This window comes from Vulpes vulpes, chromosome 10 (assembly GCF_048418805.1).
Source record: "Vulpes vulpes isolate BD-2025 chromosome 10, VulVul3, whole genome shotgun sequence".
In the NCBI taxonomy this organism is placed as follows: domain Eukaryota; kingdom Metazoa; phylum Chordata; class Mammalia; order Carnivora; family Canidae; genus Vulpes; species Vulpes vulpes.
This window is the reverse complement of record NC_132789.1, coordinates 27,732,840-27,752,292: the sequence shown is the minus strand read 5'-3', so window position 1 is coordinate 27,752,292 and position 19,453 is coordinate 27,732,840. Positions and strand designations below refer to the sequence as shown.

General features: G+C 46.7%; 3 protein-coding genes and 1 gene segment (V, D, J or C); all 4 read right to left on the bottom strand.

Moving 5' to 3' along the window:
• Positions 1-19,453, bottom strand: part of LOC112907482 (immunoglobulin lambda-1 light chain-like) — a 699,686-nt gene that overhangs the window by 67,974 nt on the left and 612,259 nt on the right. The window contains exons 1-2 of one of the 7 annotated variants that reach the window (XM_072723327.1): positions 13,137-13,258; positions 12,475-12,772 (exon numbers count right to left, since the gene is read on the bottom strand). The exons of the other annotated variants lie outside the window; for them this stretch is intronic. Of the exons in view, the coding sequence (XP_072579428.1) occupies positions 12,475-12,772; positions 13,137-13,182 (344 nt within the window). The 5' untranslated portion in view covers positions 13,183-13,258. Of the gene's footprint in view, positions 1-12,474; positions 12,773-13,136; positions 13,259-19,453 lie in introns of those variants that run through there. 7 annotated transcript variants of the gene reach the window in all.
• The window catches only part of LOC112907540 (immunoglobulin lambda-1 light chain-like), a 548,801-nt gene that overhangs the window by 79,205 nt on the left and 450,143 nt on the right, over positions 1-19,453 (bottom strand). The gene's annotated exons all lie outside the window — the stretch shown is intronic.
• Positions 1-19,453, bottom strand: part of LOC112912349 (immunoglobulin lambda-1 light chain-like) — a 258,037-nt gene that overhangs the window by 55,798 nt on the left and 182,786 nt on the right.
• The window catches only part of LOC112907490 (immunoglobulin lambda-1 light chain-like), a 183,452-nt gene that overhangs the window by 133,520 nt on the left and 30,479 nt on the right, over positions 1-19,453 (bottom strand). The gene's annotated exons all lie outside the window — the stretch shown is intronic.

The window sequence follows — 19,453 nt, the reverse complement described above, 5'->3', positions numbered from 1 at the left end:
CATAATCACCAAGACAAGAACACAAACTAAGTGTTCATCCATAGATGAATGGATAAAGCAACTGACATACACACACACCCAAACACACACACACAGAGGAATATTATTAAGCTCTAAAAGAAAATGGGAATCTTGCCATTTGTGACAGCTTGGATGAAGTTGGAGGGCAATGTGTTAAGTAAAAGTTGTGAGACAGAAAATCAATACTCTATGATCTCACTGGTATGTAGAATCTAAAAGGGCGTAACTCATAAGAACAGAGAGTGGTTGGATAATTACCAGAGTCAGAGGGTGGGAGAAATGACCAAGATGCTGATCAAAGAGTACAGGCTTCCAGTTATGAGATGGGTAAGTTATTGGGATGTAATGTGCAGCTTGGTGGCTATAGGTAACGATACTGTATTGTGTCCGTGAAAGTTGTGAAAACAGTAGATCTTGGATGTTCTCACCACACAGACACAGAACAGAAAGTCAAGTGTATATAGTGATGGTTGGTTTAACTAAGCATATTTGGGGTCATCGTGTTACCACATATATGTGTATCACATCATGTTGTATACCTTCAACTCACACAATATTATATATGTAGATCTAAATAAAGCTGGAAAAACAAGGCAAATTCCATTTGTATTTCTTTTCTTTCTAAGATTTTATTTATTTACTTGAGAGAGGAAGTGAGAGAGGGAGACAGTGAGAGATCAAGAGAGCATGAGTTAAGGGAGGGGAAGCAAGAGAGTGAGAAGCAGTCTCTTTGCTGGGCAAGAAGTGAGATACAGGGCTCAATCCTGGGACCCTTTATTTCAATTGCACCAAAACCAATAAGATACCTAGGAATAAACCTAACCTAAGAGATAAGGGATATGTACCTTAAAACTACATAACATTTATGAAAGACATCGATGAATTCACAAGGAGATGGAAAACATTCCATGCTCATGGATTGGAAGAATGCATATTGTTAAAATGTCTATGCTACCCATAGCAATCTACACATTCATTGCAATCCTTGTCATAATACCATGGACTTTTTCCCCCACAGAGTTAGAACAAATAATCCTAAGATTTGTGTAGAACTAGAAAAAACCTTGAATAACCAGAGGTCCGTTGAAAAAGAAAATCAAAGGTGTGGCATCACAATGCCTCACTTCAAACTGTACTACAAAGCTGTGATCATCAAGACAGCATGATCATGGCCCAAAAACACACATGTAGAACAAAGTAACAGAATAGAGAACCCAAAAAAGCCCTCAACTGTATGGTCGGCTAAGCTTTGACAAAACAGGACAGAATGTTCAAAGGAAAAAGACAGTCTCAACAAATGATGTTGCAATTGTTGAAGAACCACATGCAGAAGAGTGAAACTAGACCATTCTTTTACACCATACACAAAGATAAACTCAACATGGATGAAACATCTAAATGTGAGACAGGAATCCATCAAAATCTTAGAGGAGAACACAGGCAACAATTTCTTGCAAGTCACGTTTCTTGAAGGGAGGGAAACAAGACAATAATAAACTATTGGGCCTTCATCAAGATACATAGCATCTGCACATCAAGGAAAATAGTCAACAAAGACTATTTGGTTTGTTGTCATAGCAAACCAAAACACAACTGACAGAGAAGGATAAGATATTTGCAAATCGCATACCAGATAACGGGCTTGTATGGAAGATCTAAGAAAACCTCATCAAACACAAGACCCAAAAACAAACGATGCAGTCAAGAAACGGGCAAAAGATATGAACTGACATTTCTCCAAAAAGACCTACATTTAGCCAAAACTCAGGTAATAAAAAATACTCCACCTCACCTGTCATCAGGGAAATACAAATCAGAACCACAATGTGATATCACCAGTTAGAATTGCTAAAATTAGCAAGACGGGAAACAACAAATATTGGCATGGATGTGGAGAAAGGAGATCCCTCTTCACTGTTGGTGGGAATGGAAGCTGGCACACCAACTCTGGGAATCAATATTGTGGTTCTTCAGGAAGCCTAGAGATAGCCTATGATCTAGCAATTAACACCACTGGGTATATTCCCCAAAGATACAGATGTGGAGAAATGACTGGATAGCTGCACCTTAATGTTCTTATCAAAAATGTCCACAACAGGGATCCCTGCGTGGCGCAGCGGTTTGGCGCCTGCCTTTGGCCCAGGGCGCGATCCTGGAGACCCGGGATCGAATCCCATGTCGGGCTCCCGGTGCATGGAGCCTGCTTCTCCCTCTGCCTGTGTCTCTGCCTCTCTCTCTCTCTGTATGACTATCATAAATAAATAAAAAAAATTAAAAAAAAGATTTGTAAATAAGTGTCCACAACAGTCAAACTGAAAGGAGCCAAAATGTCCAACGGCAGATGATGGGATAAAGAACATGTTATATGGTTCTTGTTTTTTCTTTTGCTGATATGATCAATCACATTGATTGTTTTACAAGTGTTGAACCAGCTTTACATCCTGGGGATAAATCCCACTTGGTCATGGTGAATAATCTGAATGTATTGTTGGATCCTATTGGCTAGTATCTTATTGAGAATTTTTGCATCCGTTTTCATCAGGGATATTGGTCTATAATTCTCCTTTTTGGTGGGGTCTTTGGTTCTGGAATTAAGGTGATGCTGGCCTCATAGAACGAATTTGGAAGTACTCCATCTCTTTCTATCTTTCCAAACAGCTTTAGTAGAAGAGGTATAGTTTCTACTTTAAATGTTTCATAGAATTCCCCTGGGAAGCCATCTGGCCCTGGACTTTTGTGTCTTGGGAGGTTTTTGATGACTGCTTCAATTTCCACCCTGGTTATTGCCTGTTCAGGTTTTCTATTTCTTCCAGGTCCAGTTTTGGTAGTTTTTGGTTTTCCAAAAATGTGTCCATTTCTTCTAGATTGCCTAATTTATTGGTGTATAGCCGATCATAATAAGTTTTTAAGATCATTTGTATCTCCTTGGTGTTGGTCGTGATCTCTCCTTTCTCATTCATGATTTTATTAATTTGAGTCTTTTCTCTCTTCTTTTTTTTTTTTTAAATAAGGCTGGCTAATGGTTTATCTATCTTATTAATTCTTTCAAAGAACAAATGCCTGGTTTTGTTGATTTGTTCCAAAGTTCTTCTGGTCTCGATTTTATTGAGTTCTGCTGGAATCTTTATTAACTCTCTTCTTCTGCTGGGTGTAGGATCTATTTGCTGATTTTTCTCCAGCTCCTTTCTCCAGGTTACCTTTTGTATTTGAGTTCATTCAATTTTGAGTGGATGCTTATATTGTGATGTATTTCCCCCTTAGCACTGCTTTTGCTGCATCCCAAAGATTTTGAATGGTTGTATCTTCATTCTCATTAGTTGCCATGAATCTTTTTAATACTTCCTTAATTTCCTGGTTGACCCTTTCATCTTTTAGCAGGATGGTACTTAACCTTCACGTGTTTGAGGTCCTTCCAAACTTCTTGTTGTGATTTCCTTCTAATCTCAAGGCATTATGGTTGGAGAATATGCAGAGGATGATCCCAATCTTTTGGTATCGGTTCAGACCCGATTTGTGACCCAGTATGTGGTCTATTCTGGAGAAATTTCCATGTGCACTTGAGAAGAATGTGTATTCAGTTGAGTTTGGATGTAAAGTTCTGTAGATATCTGTGAAATCCATCTGGTCCAGTGTATGATTTAAAGCTCTTGTTTCTTTGGAGATGTTGTCCTTAGAAGACCTATCAAGTGTAGAAAGTGCTAGATTGAAGTCACCTAGTATAAGTGTATTATTATCTAAGTATGGCTTAACTTTGATAATTAATTGATTGATATATTTGGCAGCTTCCACATTCGGGGCATAGATATTGAGGATTGTTAAGTCCTCTTGTTGTGTAGATCCTTTTTTTGATTTTTTTTATTTATAAATTAATTTTTATTGGTGTTCAATTTACCAACATACAGAAAAACACCCAGTGCTCATCCCGACAAGTGTCTGCCTCAGTGCCCCTCACCCATTTCCCCCCACCCCCCACCCTCCTCCCCTTCCACCACCCCTAGTTCATTTCCCAGAGTTAGGAGTCTTTATGTTCTGTCTCCCTTCCTGATGTTTCCTACACATTTCTTTTACCTTCCTTTATATTCCCTTTCACTATTATTTATATTCCCCAAATGAATGAGAACATACACTGTTTGTCCTTCTCCGATTGACTTACTTCACTCAGCATAATACCCTCCAGTTCCATCCATGTTGAAGCAAATGGTAGGTATTTGTCGTTTCTAATGGCTGAGTAATATTCCACTGTATACATAAACCACATCATCTTTATCCATTCATCTTTCGATGGACACCGAGGCTCCTTCCACAGTTTGGATATTGTGGACATTGCTGCTAGAAACATCGGGGTGCAGGTGTCCTGGCGTTTCATTGCATCTGAATCTTTGGGGTAAATCCCCAACAGTGCAATTGCTGGGTCATAGGGCAGGTCTATTTTTAACCCTTTGAGGAACCTCTACACAGTTTTCCAGAGTGGCTGCACCAGTTCACATTCCCACCAACAGTGTAAGAGGGTTCCCTTTTCTCTGCCTCCTCTCCATTATTTGTTGTTTCCTGCCTTGTTAATTTTCCCCATTCTCCCTGGTGTGAGGTGGTATCTCATTGTGGTTTTGATTTGTATTTCCCTGCTGGCAAGTGATGCAGAGCATTTTCTCATGTGCATGTTGGCCATGTCCATGTCTTCCTCTATGAGATTTCTCTTCATGTCTTTTGCCCATTTCATGATTGGATTGTTTGTTTCTTTGCTGTTGAGTTTAAGAAGTTCTTTATAGATTTTGGAAACTATCCTTTTATCTGATATATCATTTGCAAATATCTTCTCCCATTCTGTAGGTTGTCTTTTAGTTTTGTTTATTGTATCATTTGCTGTGCAAAAGCTTCTTATCTTGATGAAGTCCCAATAATTCATTTTTGCTTTTGTTTCTTTTGCCTTTGTGGATGTATCTTGCAAGAAGTTACTGTGGCCAAGTTCAAAAAGGGTGTTGCCTGTGTTCTCCTCTATGATTTTCATGGAATCTTGTCTCACATTTATATCTCTCATCCACTTTGAGTTTATCTTTGTGCATGGTGAAAGAGAGTGGTCCAGTTTCATTCTTCTGCATGTGGATGTCCAATTTCCCAGCACCATGTATTGAAGAGAGTGTCTTTCTTCCAATGGACAGTCTTTCCTCCTTTATCGAATATTAGTTGACCATACAATTCAGGATCCACTTATGGGTTCTCTATTCTGTTCCATTGATCTATGTGTCTGTTTTTGTGCCAGTACCACACTGTCTTGATGACCACAGCTTTGTAGTACAACCTGAAATCTGGCATTGTGATGCCCCCAGACATGGTTTTCTTTCTTCAAATTCCCCTGGCTATTCGGGGTCTTTTCTGATTCCACACAAATCTTAAAATAATTTTTTCTAACTCTCTGAAGAAAGTCCATGGTATTTTGATAGGGATTGCATTAAACGTGTAGATTTCCCTGAGTAACATTGACATTTTCACAATATTAATTCTTCCAATGCATGAGCATGTAATATTTTTCCATCTTTTTGTGTCTTCCTCAATTTCTTTCAGAAGTGTTCTATAGTTTTTAGGGTATAGATCTTTTACCTCTTTGGTTAGGTTTTTCTTAGGTATCTTATGGTTTTGGGTGCAATTGTAAATGGGTTTGACTCCTTAATTTCTCTTTCTTCAGTCTCATTGTTAGTGTATAGAGTTAAAAATAGACCTGCCCTATGACCGAGCAATTGCACTGCCTCCCTCAGTGTTCAGGTATGATTTGTTCAAATTCATATTCTGGCCCTCTGTCCCTTTCGGCGCCCTCGGGAACTCCAATTAATCATAGATTTTCTTCCTGAGTCTGTCATTTATTCCCCTTAATCTATCCTCATGACCTTTTATTGTTTTTATTTTTTTATCCTCATGATCTTTTAATTGTTTTTCTCTTTTTTTCCTCAGTTTTCCTCATTGCCATCAACTTGTCTTCTATGTCACCCGTTCTTCTACCTCCTTAACCCTCATTGTTAGGACCTCTACTTTGGATTGCATCTCATTCCATTGATTTTTAATTTCTGCCTGATTAGATCTAAATTCTGCAGTCATGATGTCTCTTGTGTCCTTTATGCTTTTTTCTAGAGCCACCAGTAGCTTTATAATAGTGCTTCTTAATTGGCTTTCTGACATTGAATTGTAATCCAAATTTTGTAACTCTGTGGGAGAGAGGACTGTTTCTGATTCTTTCTTTTGTTTTTGTTTTTTTTTTTTTTGAGTTCTTTTTTTTTTTAATTAATTTTTATTGGTGTTCAATTTACCAACATACAGAAAAACACCCAGTGCTCATCCCGTCAAGTGTCCACCTCAGTGCCCGTCACCCATTCCCCTCCAACACCCGCCCTCCTCCCCCCTTCCACCACCCCTAGTTCGTTTCCCCGAGTTTGGAGTCTTTATGTTCTGTCTCCCTGATATTTCCCAACATTTCTTCTCCCTTCCTTTATATTCCCTTTCACTATTATTTATATTCCCCAAATGAATGAGAACATACACTGCTTGTCCTTCTCCGAGCAGCCACTCTGGAAAACTGTGTGGAGGTTCCTCAAAGAGTTAAAAATAGACCTGCCCTACGACCCAGCAATTGCACTGTTGGGGATTTACCCCAAAGATTCAGATGCAACAAAACGTCGGGACACCTGCACCCCGATGTTTCTATCAGCAATGGCCACAATAGTGATTCTTTCTTTTGAAGTGAGTTTTTCCTTCTAGTCATTTTGCTCAGTGCAGAGTGGCCAAAAAAAGTTGTACTAGAAAAAGGAGAAAAAAAGAGAGAAAAAAGGAAAAAAAAGGGGGGGGGGGAAACAAACAGAAAACAAAAAACAAGGGGGAGTATCGTCTGATTCTACATACTGTAAATCCCTCGACTTCCCCTGGAACTTTCCAGTGCTGCTTGGTTAATAACTTGTTTTTTCCTTGTTGGTCTAGCTGGTCTTTTAGGGGAGGGGCCTACTGTGTTGATTCTCAGGTGTGTGCACTTGGGCGACCTGCTCAGTCTCCTGCCTGCTGCAGGGCTCAGTGAAAGATGTTTACTCTGTTTATCCGGTGAGGCCATTGTGAGGCTCAGTCGGGGCTGTTTACCCTGTGAGGCCCCAGGAGGAACAACAGCAGTGGCGGCGGCCAGCTCCCCAGCCCTGGAGTCAGCTCCCGCAGTAACTTCCGCAGCTCCCAGTCCCCAGGGGCCTGATGCTCCTGGGTGGGGCCACTGACCTGCTCAGCTCGGGGCCCCAGTGGCAGGTGTCCTCGCTGTCCTGGGCCTTCCTGCCCCCGCCTGTCCTGGGGGGAGGCCGGATCCTGGGCTGTGTCCCCGGCGCCCTGGGCTCCCGGGCATGCACTGCTGGAATCACACTCCCGGCAGCGCAGCCCCCTCCGCGAGCCTCTGTCCGAGCCCCTCTGAGCTGCAACCCTTTAGGGGGCTCGGCCGCGGGGTGTGGGTCTCATCCCGGGGCGGGGCTCTGTTCGTGCCCCCGGGGGGCTTGAAGGCATCCCCGCCCTCCAGGGTCCTGCTCCGACTCTCTGCGAGCGCCTGTCCATCCGGGAAGGTTGGTGCAGCTCCTGCTACTCCAGGATGCGGCTCTCCTGACCTGGGGGCGCTGGCTCCAGCCTCAGCCCGGCTCCTCGTGGCCCCTCTGCTTCAGATGCCTTTTGTTTCTTTATTTCTTTTTTTCTGTCTTCCTACTTTGATAGAAGCGTGAACTCTTCTCACAGTATCATTCCAGCTGTTGTCTCTTTAAATCTCAGGCCGAATTCGTAGGTTTTCAGGATGAAGCTTATCTAGTTAAGTTGGTGGAGACAAGTGACTTGGGGACCCTACTCTTCCGCCTTCTTGCCCTTCCTCTCTGTTTCCATTTTTTGAAACAGCTTTAGAAGGATAGGTATTAATTGGGCTTTAAATGTTTGGTAGAATTCCCGTGGGAGAGAAATCCAGTCCTAGGTCCTTGGAGAAAGAGGGAGGGACGGAGGGAGGGACGGAGGGAGGGAGAGAGAGAAAGAGAGAGAGAGAGAGAGGAGCAGGAAATGGTAGGTGCAAGGCAGCAGCAGTCCCTGCATCAGGTGAGAATGGCTTCCCAGGTGACAGTGGAGGTGGGACAACCTCAACCAGAATGTTCCAGGTCCTGAAACTCTTCCTCTCACTCTGTCAGCTGCCTGTGGGGGGCGTTGTGTTGTGGTCAGGGGCCCACCTCAGGACCAGGGAGGTGCCACCCAGTCACTGTTCCTTTCTGGATAAATTCTATGGGGAGTATCCACAGATTATAAATCTCTAGAGGACCCTTTTCACCATCCTTTAACCTGAAAATCCCTGGAATGATTATTTAGGCCATAGAGATTTCCAGTGAAGAGCTTTCTAGTTCATCAGGGCAATAAGAAATTTGAAGAAGAAGTATTCCAATGGAATGGAGGTTGCCATGCTTTTGTGAGTAGGGAAAATGTTTTCCTCTCCCAGATAGGAAGGTATCCCTCTGATAGAAGCCAGAGTTGAAATCGGGGAAGCTTCTGGTCTTCCTTCTTAATACATTTCTCATTTGTCCTTTGAACCTAAGAAATTGCTGTACAACTCAATTTCAAAACAACATTTCAAAGAATCATGGAGAGAAATTTCATTTCTGTAAAAGTTTCATTCAAGTCTTGGAAGAGGGCTTTCCACTCAGAAGGACAGAAGTCCGCTGAATGCAAGCGTGGCCACCAATCGGGGTCACTCGGTCATGGGTGTGAGTCCATGTAAGTCAGACCTGAGCTAAGGGTCAGAGCTGCCTGGTGCAGGTGATGGGACCTGGGCACTGGGAGGGCAGAGGTGCACAAGGAAGTCCCCAGGTGTGCCCCCATACGGTGTCTGAACTTCCTCCACAGTTTCTGTAAAGCCTGAGGAGAGAAGGGCCTGGGTAGACAAGGGTGTTTCCCCCTCAGGATGCCCCAGGCATCCCTTCATGATGTGGGGACCCCTCACCCAAGACCCAGATGTGACACAGCCCCTGGGGCCCATCCAGGCCACCTGTCCCCAGGAGAAGAATGATTACTGCCATTGTGCTGTCAGAGACCACTGTCCCCTTGCTGAGTAACATGTGACGACCTCTGGGCCCACATGATGTATGGCTTCCTAAATCTTATTACCTTGTATAAAAGTTGATACAGATTCTACATACAAAATAAGCACCAGCTTTGCCAGAAATCTTTAGTCATCCTCCCTGCTCAGAGATGTGAACATACAGGAGAGGACAGAGAACTTGCTAGTGTCTCCTCCCCTTCAGGGATGGGGTGAGGACTAGGGAGGACACTTGATCCTGATGCTTGACCTTCATCTGCTCAGAGGGCAGCCAAGAGTGAGAGCTAGAACACAGAGGAAGTTTTGTGTCCCACTGCCCATCCTTTGGTCACTTGCGTCACATTTGGGTGCTCCCACTGCCCTGCTAAGTGTCAAGGCCATAGTCCCACTACTCCAGGCCCTCAGTCTGCTCTTACTCAGTGGAGCTGTGTCCCTGTGTTATGTCTTCAGAATTGGGCTTCACGTTTACTCATATCTGTAGGATGATTTGGTGGACAGGTTTGGCTTTTGCTGCTCAAAGAGACATGTTCAAGGGCTAAGCTCATCCCCCGAGCAGGGGATCCTAGGCCCACCCAAGATGACGAACACAAGGGAAGGTCAGTGTCAGGTGAGGGGAGCAAAGGGCCTGAAAGTGAGAAGAGGAGAGAGAATCTGAGGGAGACAGGGAGGCTCAGCCAGAAGTGACTGTCCAGCCTGAGGGAGGGGACCAGGTGGACAAAGGTGATGACAGGGCCCTGACCCCATGGAGTCTGTTGGGAAGGACTGCTGGGCCCTGGTGCCTCACACTGTGTCTCCCTGGGGTCCTGTCACCTGTGCTGGGAGCAGCTGGGGAACAGGTTGAAGCTGCTCCGATTGTGCTTCTTGATGGACCAGAACACAGGCTTCCCCAGAGCTGTTCCACCTACTGATGTACGGCCCCCCTCCAGAATGCTCCACTTGCATCTGCATCTTGGGGAGCCCACCTCCTCTGAAGACTGTCCTCACTGAGATTCACAGGGTGTGGGTCCAGGCTCCATGGAAAGTCTCACTTCCTCTGCTTATCTCCATAGGCTCTACTGGGCCCCCTGTGACATGGGGCTTAACTGTCCTGCTCTGGTCACCCGAGCTTCATTCATTTCGTAGCCAGTAGTGATGTGGCAAAGAATGGTTCAGGAATAGTTTCTGTCGGAGCCTGGGTGACTCAGTGACTGAGCATCTACCTTTGTCTCAGGTCAGAATTCCGGGGGCCTGGGATCAAATTCCGTGTTGAGCTCCCTGCCAGGAGCCTGCTTCTTACCTGCCTATGTCTGTGCACCTCTCTCTGTGTCTCTCATGAATAAATAAAGAAAATCTTTTAAACAACAAAAAAAATAGAGTCTTGTCTCACTACATGAGTGTGTCCGGCGATTGGGCGATGCCTCAGGGATCACTACCTGCCTGGCTATGGGGGTACCTAGTGTACCCAGTCTCCTTTCAGCTCTTCCTAGAATGAGTCAGTAGAAGTGAGGGCGATGGCTGGGGTGAGTTTGGTGTCACAGGGGAACTGGTGTCTCTAGACATCTAGGGTAGGAAGGGGTTTGTATGGATTCAAGGGATTCCCTGGGGCTTCCTGGGTTTGTGATAAAGTCATGACTGCACCACATTCCAGTTCAGCAGGTCCGATAATGGACCAGAATTCCCAGAGGAAGCTGTAGTCCTGCCCAGTTGATGGGATGATCACTAGCTCAGGTATTTTCTGAAGGACGTTGCTCCTGGGGTTTGTGGTGAGGAGAGTAGTTACAGACCCCCTCTGAGCACAGGGTAGTGGCAGAAATGAATAGGACAGAAGGACCCAGTGTTTCTCCTTCTGTGGCAGGAATGCACCTGGCTACATTGTCATCAGATGTTTCTGTTTCCTCCACCTGTGTCATCCCATCAGCACCTAACATCAGGTGTGTTCACAGGAGCAAGCTTTCTATCTCAGTATCGACGTTTAGGATGACAAATCAGGTGAGACAGAGATCAATATCCCTAGCAAAAGAAGCGTATCTTGTATCCTCCTATGGGAGAAAGAACTTATGTGTGGTTGTGTCGGAACTGTTGCACATTATCTGGTGGAAGCAAGGACCTGATATTCCCCTTATTTGCAGACTGTAGATTGTGTGGATCTGAGTGGATCTCCTGAGCACAAGGGGGACTCGGTGGCTTTCATACCAAATCATACTCATTTCATACCATTGTTTTCTGTCCATATTTCTGGGTCAGGTGGGTGTAGAGAGATACTTTTGTGCAGGACGTGAGGTAGACTTTTGGCCGCACCCAATTTGTGTCCCCTGTCGATGCATATCTTCTGGCCATTCTGTAGGACGAAGGCACTGTCCCGATTCTCCCCCAATCACCATCAGGGTGGATTTGAGTCTCCATTTGTCTGTCACAACCTAAAGCACCTGGTGTCTGGTCCTTTTCTTACTTTGTAAAATAGATGAAATGATCTCATCTCCAGAGAGGTTGGTCATGCACACTGGGGATTGGGGGAGAGAACTGGAGAGGTTGTGGGTGTATCCCGGGGCCTTCTGTGCTCTCTGAAGACTGTGGCTGTAATGCCGGCCACCCTGGAATGGGATCCAGTAAGGAGGCTCTGAGATGGAGAAGTGTATGTGTAAGAGTCTGGAAGGAGAAAGGGTATCAGTTGGGAAGAAGCAGAGAGACCCACAGATGAGCCATTAGATGAGGTCTCCCTTCTGCAGGGATCTCATTCCCAGGACCTCTCAGGACCTGGGAGCATGAGGCAGGGTAGGATCCAGGCATGGGGACATCATTCATCTGTGGTTCTCTGTGAAGGGACAGATCTTGGGGCAGTAGGTTTCAGGGCCAACAGCACTTCCCCACCAGTTGCAACCCTGTGAGCTCTCAGGGGCTCCAGGAAGCATTAGGGTCCATGTGAGCCACAAGAGAGGTGTGGGTGACACTCGATGTCTCCTGCTCCTGATAGGTCCACTCAGGGAGGGAAGGCTCCACCTAGGTCCCCAGGGCTTCAGGAGATCAACTGAGTTGAAACACTGGAGCACTCTGCCTGGTCATTTGGAAGAGCATTAGGCCAAGATGGTGATGGAAATGCAAGCGCATGGCCCCTGGCCCAGGTCCCCCTGTGTCTTTTTCTCCCCAGGCCCTCAGGCCCCTGTTCACAGCCAGGCCCAAGGAACCAGGGCAACTTAGTGCTGCGAGCTGTAAATGCTCTCCTGAACCTCCAGGTGCAGACATGCTGGCGACTGGGTAGAAGGGAGGGTCTGGGGACCTCAGATGAGGGGGCCTGGGGCAGACCAGCTCCTGCTCTGTGACCAGCCCCCAAGGTGGAGGGGAGGGTGACAGAGATGGGAGAAAGCGTTTGTGTCTCACTTCCCCATCTGCCTGTGTCACTGTGAGCATCAGCACTGCTGTCCCACACCTGGCAGTAATAGTCAGCCTCGTCTTCGGCCAGGGCCCCGGTGATGGTCAGGGTGGCCGTGTTCCCCGAGGTGGCGCCGGAGAATCGCTCAGGGATCCCTGTCGGCCTGCGGCTATCAACATAGATAATCAGCACGGGCGCCTGGCCCGGCTTCTGCTGGTACCATTGAACACTTTTACTTCCAATGCTGTCTCCCCCACAGGTGATGCGGGCCGTCTGCCTCAGGGTCACAGTCTCTGATGGTGGCTGAGTCAGCACATAGGAGGCCACAAAACCTGCAAGAGAGAAAAAGAGAGGTGGGTTCCCAGCTCCAGGTATCAATTCAAAGAGAACCCCATGGCCTGACCTCAGCTCTAGCAAGTCTCTGGGGGTCTGTTTCTACCTCCCCTTATCTCACCCCTGGTACCGTGAGTATAGCTGGTGGATGGAGCCTTTGAACAAAGGAGACAAAATTAATTTTCCCTGGGTCCGGCAGCCCCTCAGGCTTTCACAGAGTGAGTGAGCAAGTGGTAAGACTTCACTCCTCCAGCCTTTTCATTCGGGTCCTACCCTCTCCAGGTACCCTGTTCTGGACTCAGGTCAGTTTTGGACTGGTCCTAGAACGTTTCTGCTTGCCTGGAAGTGACCAGGGCTCAGTACCTGTGCAGAGAGCCAGGAGGCTCAGGAGGAGGTGGGTCCAGGCCATGGTGGTGGCGCCCTGATTCTGCTCCCCAGGTCCCAGCCTGGGCAGAGGTTCCCCCCAGGCCTCTCTTATCCCCTTGCTGGAGACACCTGCTGGCCATGCAAATCAGCCAGGGCTCAAGGGCTCCTCCTGAAGAGCTTGTGTTTGAGAGCAGGGCTCAGACCCAAGGGACAAGGAAGTGGATCGGAAGCCCCTTGCAGACCCAACCTCAGATGGGGGGACTGTGCTTTAACCTCTGTGTCTAGTAGGGTCTGGTTTCCTCCCATAGATTCTGTAGCCTTCGCATCTGGGCGACAAGAGGAGCCTGAGGGCAGTGCAGTGTCCTACCCAGATCCGTTTGTGAGCATCAAGCCTCAACAAAATTCTCCCCTTGCTAAGGGCACACAAAAGTCTTGGGAGCCCTCTAGGTGTTGTAGCTTTCTGACTATGGGTAGTTCTGGGGCAGGATATAGATGCCGTGCCTCAGTGTCCTCAGGGTGCACTCAGTGCCAGAGACAGATCCAGACCTTGAGGAAAGTCTGACAGTGACTGATGTAGCAGGAATGGGGTTGACAGGAGAGGCGTGACGTCCTGGAGCTGGGCTAGTGACAGAGGCAAATCTATGAGACCCCTGAGTCTGAGAGACACAGGTCAGAACTCACATCAGTGTCCAAGTTTAAACTGCAGAAATCCTGCACCTTTCCCTGCAGGTTTCAGTGCCCAGTCACTACTCAGCCCCCCTCCTGTTAGAACCCCTGATACCAGGCTCACCCCCTGTGCAGGTGGCTTTGCCAGGTCATCTCTGCTGCCCCCTCATGGCTGCTCCACACGGGCTGCTGGAGGCCCAGGGAAGTCCCTGGTCCAGGTGGAGACAGAGAGCCCACTGCTCACATCCTGGTTCCCTGCTCTTGCCCTGCTGACCCAGGGCAGAAATTACTCTTCTCTTCATGGACCCTGCCAGCTCTTCGACAAGGCAGGGCGGGGGGGAGCGGATTCTCCTTGGACATTGCTATAGGCTCAGCTGATGAGGAGACAGCCCCTGGGCCCTCAGAGCACACATCTCTAGGGTTTTGGTCAGTCATTGGTGGGGTGCAGGACTGGATGCCTGGAGAACATAGAACGCCGAGACTGCCTCTTACTGATGCAGACTCCTGGTGCTGGGCCTAAATAGGGTGGTGGTGACTCCTGCTCCACATACAGGGATCTGAGAACACTCAGTGAACATTCATCCGACCCACTTTGGTCTGGGCGACATTCTGTCCTGGGGATCAGTGTGAAGGAGTCAGAGGCCCTGCCTCATAGATTTATGCTGTGAGTGGGGGAGCAGTGTGGACACACTTGCTCTGGTGACACAGCACACAGTCTCTACCAGCTTCTCTCCTATATTCATACAATATCCAGACCATTGCCACGTTGAGATCCCTCTGGGTCAGGATTGACCCTGTGTTGCAGCACTTGCCCAAAGATGTGTTCGTGTCTGGGGTCCTTTCTGCGGACATTGCCTCTTTTGAGGGAAGGAATGAGACAGACTAATGCAGTGCCTTGCTCTTAAATACAAATATGATGCCTGGAGCTTCAGCAGCCCTCCTGACATCTGTTGTCTTCAATAATGAAGAGCAAACCCTCAGTGATGGTGGAACAGAAAGGGAGAGGATTTGGGACCTCACGGATCTGGTGAAGATCTTGAGAATCACCATGTGGCTCAGACGTATTGTTAGGGGGAGAAAATAGGCTCCTGTGTGTTTCTGCCACTGATTGTCATTGGTATGTTTTGCATTAAAATATTCCTAACCAATAGGAAATATTATTACCAATAAATGACCCCAAATAAATCAATGGGAAAAATAACAATGGGGAGAAAACCATTCAGTAATTGTAAAGTACAGACTATGAAGATGGGAATCCAAGGGACAGGCTGACCCTGAGTGGGGGGATGTTGGAGGAGGCCTCTCTGGGAGGTGACACTGGGGCTGCTGTCTGGTTGGGAGGAAGAATCAGGTACTAGGACATGCGTTTGGGGACAAGTGATCAGTGTCTGCGGTGAGAGTCCTGCTTGTGTGAAGGCGAACGACTGTGACAATAGAAGGTGTCTCTGATTCAAAACTCCTTTTCTAGGAATTTTATACCTTTTTAATATTAAGATTTTTTAATTTATATATTTGAAAGAGGGCGCAAAAGTGAGCATGAGCACAGAGGGGAGATGTAGAGGGAGATGCAGACGCCCTGCTGAGATGGGGCCCAAAAAGGGGTTCAATCCCAGAACCCTGAGATTATGACCTAGCAGAGGGTAGACTGAGTCACCCATAGGCACCCAAGGTAATTTTTTCTTATAAGTCAAACTTTGGGTTCTGCCATGATGTGTTGTAAGAATTTATCCTACTGATTGTTTCTGAATTTGGGAATCACAGGAGAGAATTTTGCGTGAATGTGGAGCAAACTAACGGGGAAGCAGCAGCCTTTTTAGCTGAAAGTCACTGTGGCTTAACAGCTAGGTCACCTGGCTGATATATGACACAGGTCACATTGTCATTGCTGTGCCTCCATCCTCTGTCACCTTCTGTCCCTGACCTGGGTGTGTGAGTTCAGCGTGGCATCAAATACCTGTGATACAATCCTTCATATGATGTATGTGTGCACATGTACCAATACGAAGGGACTTCCCATACTGCGTGTGTAGAATATTTGTCTCTGCTGTCTGTAGGCTTGTGGATAGATGTGTTGGATATGCTCATGAAAAAATATATATGTGCTTTTTAATAGGTTCAGAACCTTAAAATGAGTTCTGGTGTTTGACTTGTGTGATCCCTGTTTGGGCAGAAACCACTAGGTCCACTTTATGACCCATGATAAGTGAGTGTTGTTCCCATAATGAACGTGGGACAAATGCCTAATCAGAATCATTGACAGAGATCATTGGTGTAGATGCTCCTGAGCAAAGGGGCTTCAGCTCCAGGATTGAGTCTTACTGGAAATGAGGTGGGAGACATGAGGACCTGGTTAGGACATCTCTGGATCTGCGCAGCACAGATGAGTCAGGTCCCAGGGAACACTGGTGGACAGTGAGGATGCTGGTGTTTCCCAAGGGGAGCATTTTCAGGGACTCCCGTCAGTGCTGTGGGTGCTGCTGTGTGAGTCTGACTCTCAGTACATGGCCCCTACAGCCTGAGGAGATAGGATGGATCATCTGCACTTTCTTCTGAGGATTTCACCTGGGAGCCCTGCTGACCCCCAGGCCTGGTGTCCCTGGGAGGGCCGCCCTGGGCATCCCCAGCCTCTGACCTGCTGCTCCTGAAGCACCTCTGCTGCCCCCTGCTGGTGGAGGAGGACTCAGCCCTGGAGCTTCTGTCCTGCAGGTCACCTGGAAACACCAGTCACCTGAGGAAGGGTGTGGACCAGGGATTCAAGGCACCCATTGGTAGATGCTCCCTCTGCCCTGTCCATCAAGGCACAATCAGGACAATGACAAGTGCACGGAGGCAGGGCAGGTGAGATTTCTATACCGTGTCCCAGTGTCGGAATTCCCTGGCCTGGCCCATTGTTAAAGAGGGAAAGCAGGGGAGACAAGAGTGCATTTACCCAGGGTCATGGTCTAGGACACCTGTGTGATACCCTATAGCCTCCTCTTCTCTGTGCACGTAGGAATCCAGTCTGATGATTCTGCATCCCAGTTAGTGCAGTTGGGTCATAGTGGGAGTAGGTGATGGTCCTGCACTAATGTTCACGTGGGCACCTAAACTTTATTACTGTTACTACACTCTGTGCTGCTGTTTTTACTATGACCTGCAGCTCTTAGAGTTTGGCGGGGAGGATATCTTCACTAGCATAGTTCGGTTTTCGATAAGGTTGGGAATCTGCTAATTTAGAACAGGACATACAAGTTCATATCATACACTTCCCACTTTTTTGAGCCCTTTTCCTTGGATTTCTGTGGAGCATGGACAGCCAGGCCCACTCACTGACACCTGGCTGATGTCTGTTACATTAGTAAGACTCTATCAATGTTTTTATATCATTTAATTTGAAAATTAAGTGTTTCTGACATCATTTTAATCGTCCCCATTTCATAGCAAATCAGGTTGAGGCCCAGAGAGGCTTCCCAAGAATAGAGGATATTGGGCAAGTGGAGGAGTGGGCCCCCTTGTGCTGGTTTCACCTCTGGGCTCCTTGAGACAGAGCTTGAGCAGGGCGGGAGGAGGGAAGGTGAGGGCAGGCTGGGCCCAGAGTTTGTGTCCCTGGACTCACTGCCATCCACATCCTGGCTGGTCTATAAAGGAGCCCAATGCCTTCCTGTGGGAGGGTTAGTCATGTGGTTGCCCTGGACAGAGCAGGAGATCCTGTGGGGATGGTGAAGGCTGGTTGGCTGTGTAGGGCCTGGCCTTCGTCCTGCTGGCTCTTCTCCCCAATATTGCTTGGACCTCTCTTTTCTGAGTAGGTGGACATGACTAGAGTCATATGGTGACTCTCCCGGGCCACGATTAATAAAGATTCTTAGGGTCTGTGTCTTCAAGAGACTTCAGGTCCTAATCTCAGGGATATCACTGCTGCAGCATCCCCTGGGCTGAGGTCATGGTCAGGGTGATGCACAGGGTCCTGTGGGGTCTGAGCCTGTGACAGCTCCTGGGAGCCGGAACCTGAGCAGAGAGCAGTGTGAGGGAGCAGGAGCCTCTATGCCATGATGGAGACCCCAGATTGTCTCCTGAGCCCACAGCTGATCCTGGCCACCCATCGCCTCCCTCATGCCCTCACTGGTCCTTGGGAAACTGCTCCTTCTCAGGCTGCTGGAGAGAATTCTGTTTCCGTGAGGACATCATCAATCTGGTTCACGAGGGGCTTGCCCCCTGTTGGATACATAGGGGAGCTCTTGTCATTCTGTATTTGAAACTCTAGAAGTTGGAGCGACAAGGAGCATTTCTGTAGCTTTTCTCATGAAATGTTCCTTGTGAATTTATCTTTTGTTTTTTTTTGTGCATGTAAAATACATAAAAGAATATGTTCCTACCTAATTATTTTTTCAGGATTCAATTCATTCCCCATATTTCCTATGTGCTCCATAGAAAGTTCCACGTCTCACACTGTGGAGCAGAATTGGTAGGAATTGCCCAGAAATTTGAATTGGATTTGAGTGTCCTTTCCTTTATTGGAGGTTTTTTGTTTGCAGCATCCACTTAGATGTTACAGTTAAACTAAGTTCCATAATCTCGTTATTTTATCTTTAAATTTAAACTGAATTAATGAACACAGAGTATATTATTAATTTCAGAGGTAGAGTTCAGTGATTCATCAGGTGTATATTACATCCAATGGTTTGGGTGCCCGGACAGGTCTGTCAGTTAAGTGTCTGCCGTTGGCTCAGGTGTTGTTTCTAGGGTTCCGGGATCCAGCGCCACAGTGGGTTGCCTACACATGCTGCGGGATTGGCTTCTCCTGCCTCCTCTACCCCCAACTCTTGCTTGCTCTCTCTTTCTAGTGCTCTCCTTCTCTCAAGTAAACAACAAAAATAAAAATAAAACAAAACTCGTGGGAACGTGAACAGGTGCAGCCACTCTGGAAAACTGTGTGGAGTTTCCCCAAAGAGTTAAAAATAGATCTGCCCTAAATCCAGCAATTGCACTGCTGGGGATTTCCCCCAAAGATACAGGTGCAATGAAACGTCAGGACGCCTGCACCCCGATGTTTCTAGCAGCAATGTCCACAATAGCCAAACTGTGGAAGAAGCCTCAGTGTCCGTTGAAAGATGAATGGATAAAGAAGATGTGGTTTATGTATACAATGGAATATTCCTCAGCCATTAGAAACGACAAATACCCACCATTTGCCTCAAGGTGGATAGAACTGGAGGGTATTATGCTGAGTGAAATAAGTCAATTGGAGAAGGACAAACATTATATAGTCTCATTCATTTGGGGAATATAAAAATAGTGACAGGGAAAAAAGCAGAAAGGAGAAAAAATGAGTGGAATATATCAGGGAAGGAGTCAGTACACGAGAGACTCCTAACTCTGGAAAACGAACTAGGGTTGGGGAAAGCGGAGGTGGGCAGGGGGTGGAGGTGACTGGTTGGTGCACTGGGGGGGGCACTTGATGGGATGAGCACTGGGTGTTATTCCATATGTTGGCAAATTGAACACCAATAAAAATAAATTTAAAAATGTCCATCGACAGATGAACAGATAAAGAATATCTATGGAACATATATAATATATAAATATATAATATATAAACAATATTAATATATATTTATATTAATATAATATATATATCATGGAATATTACTTGGCCATCAGCAATGATGAAT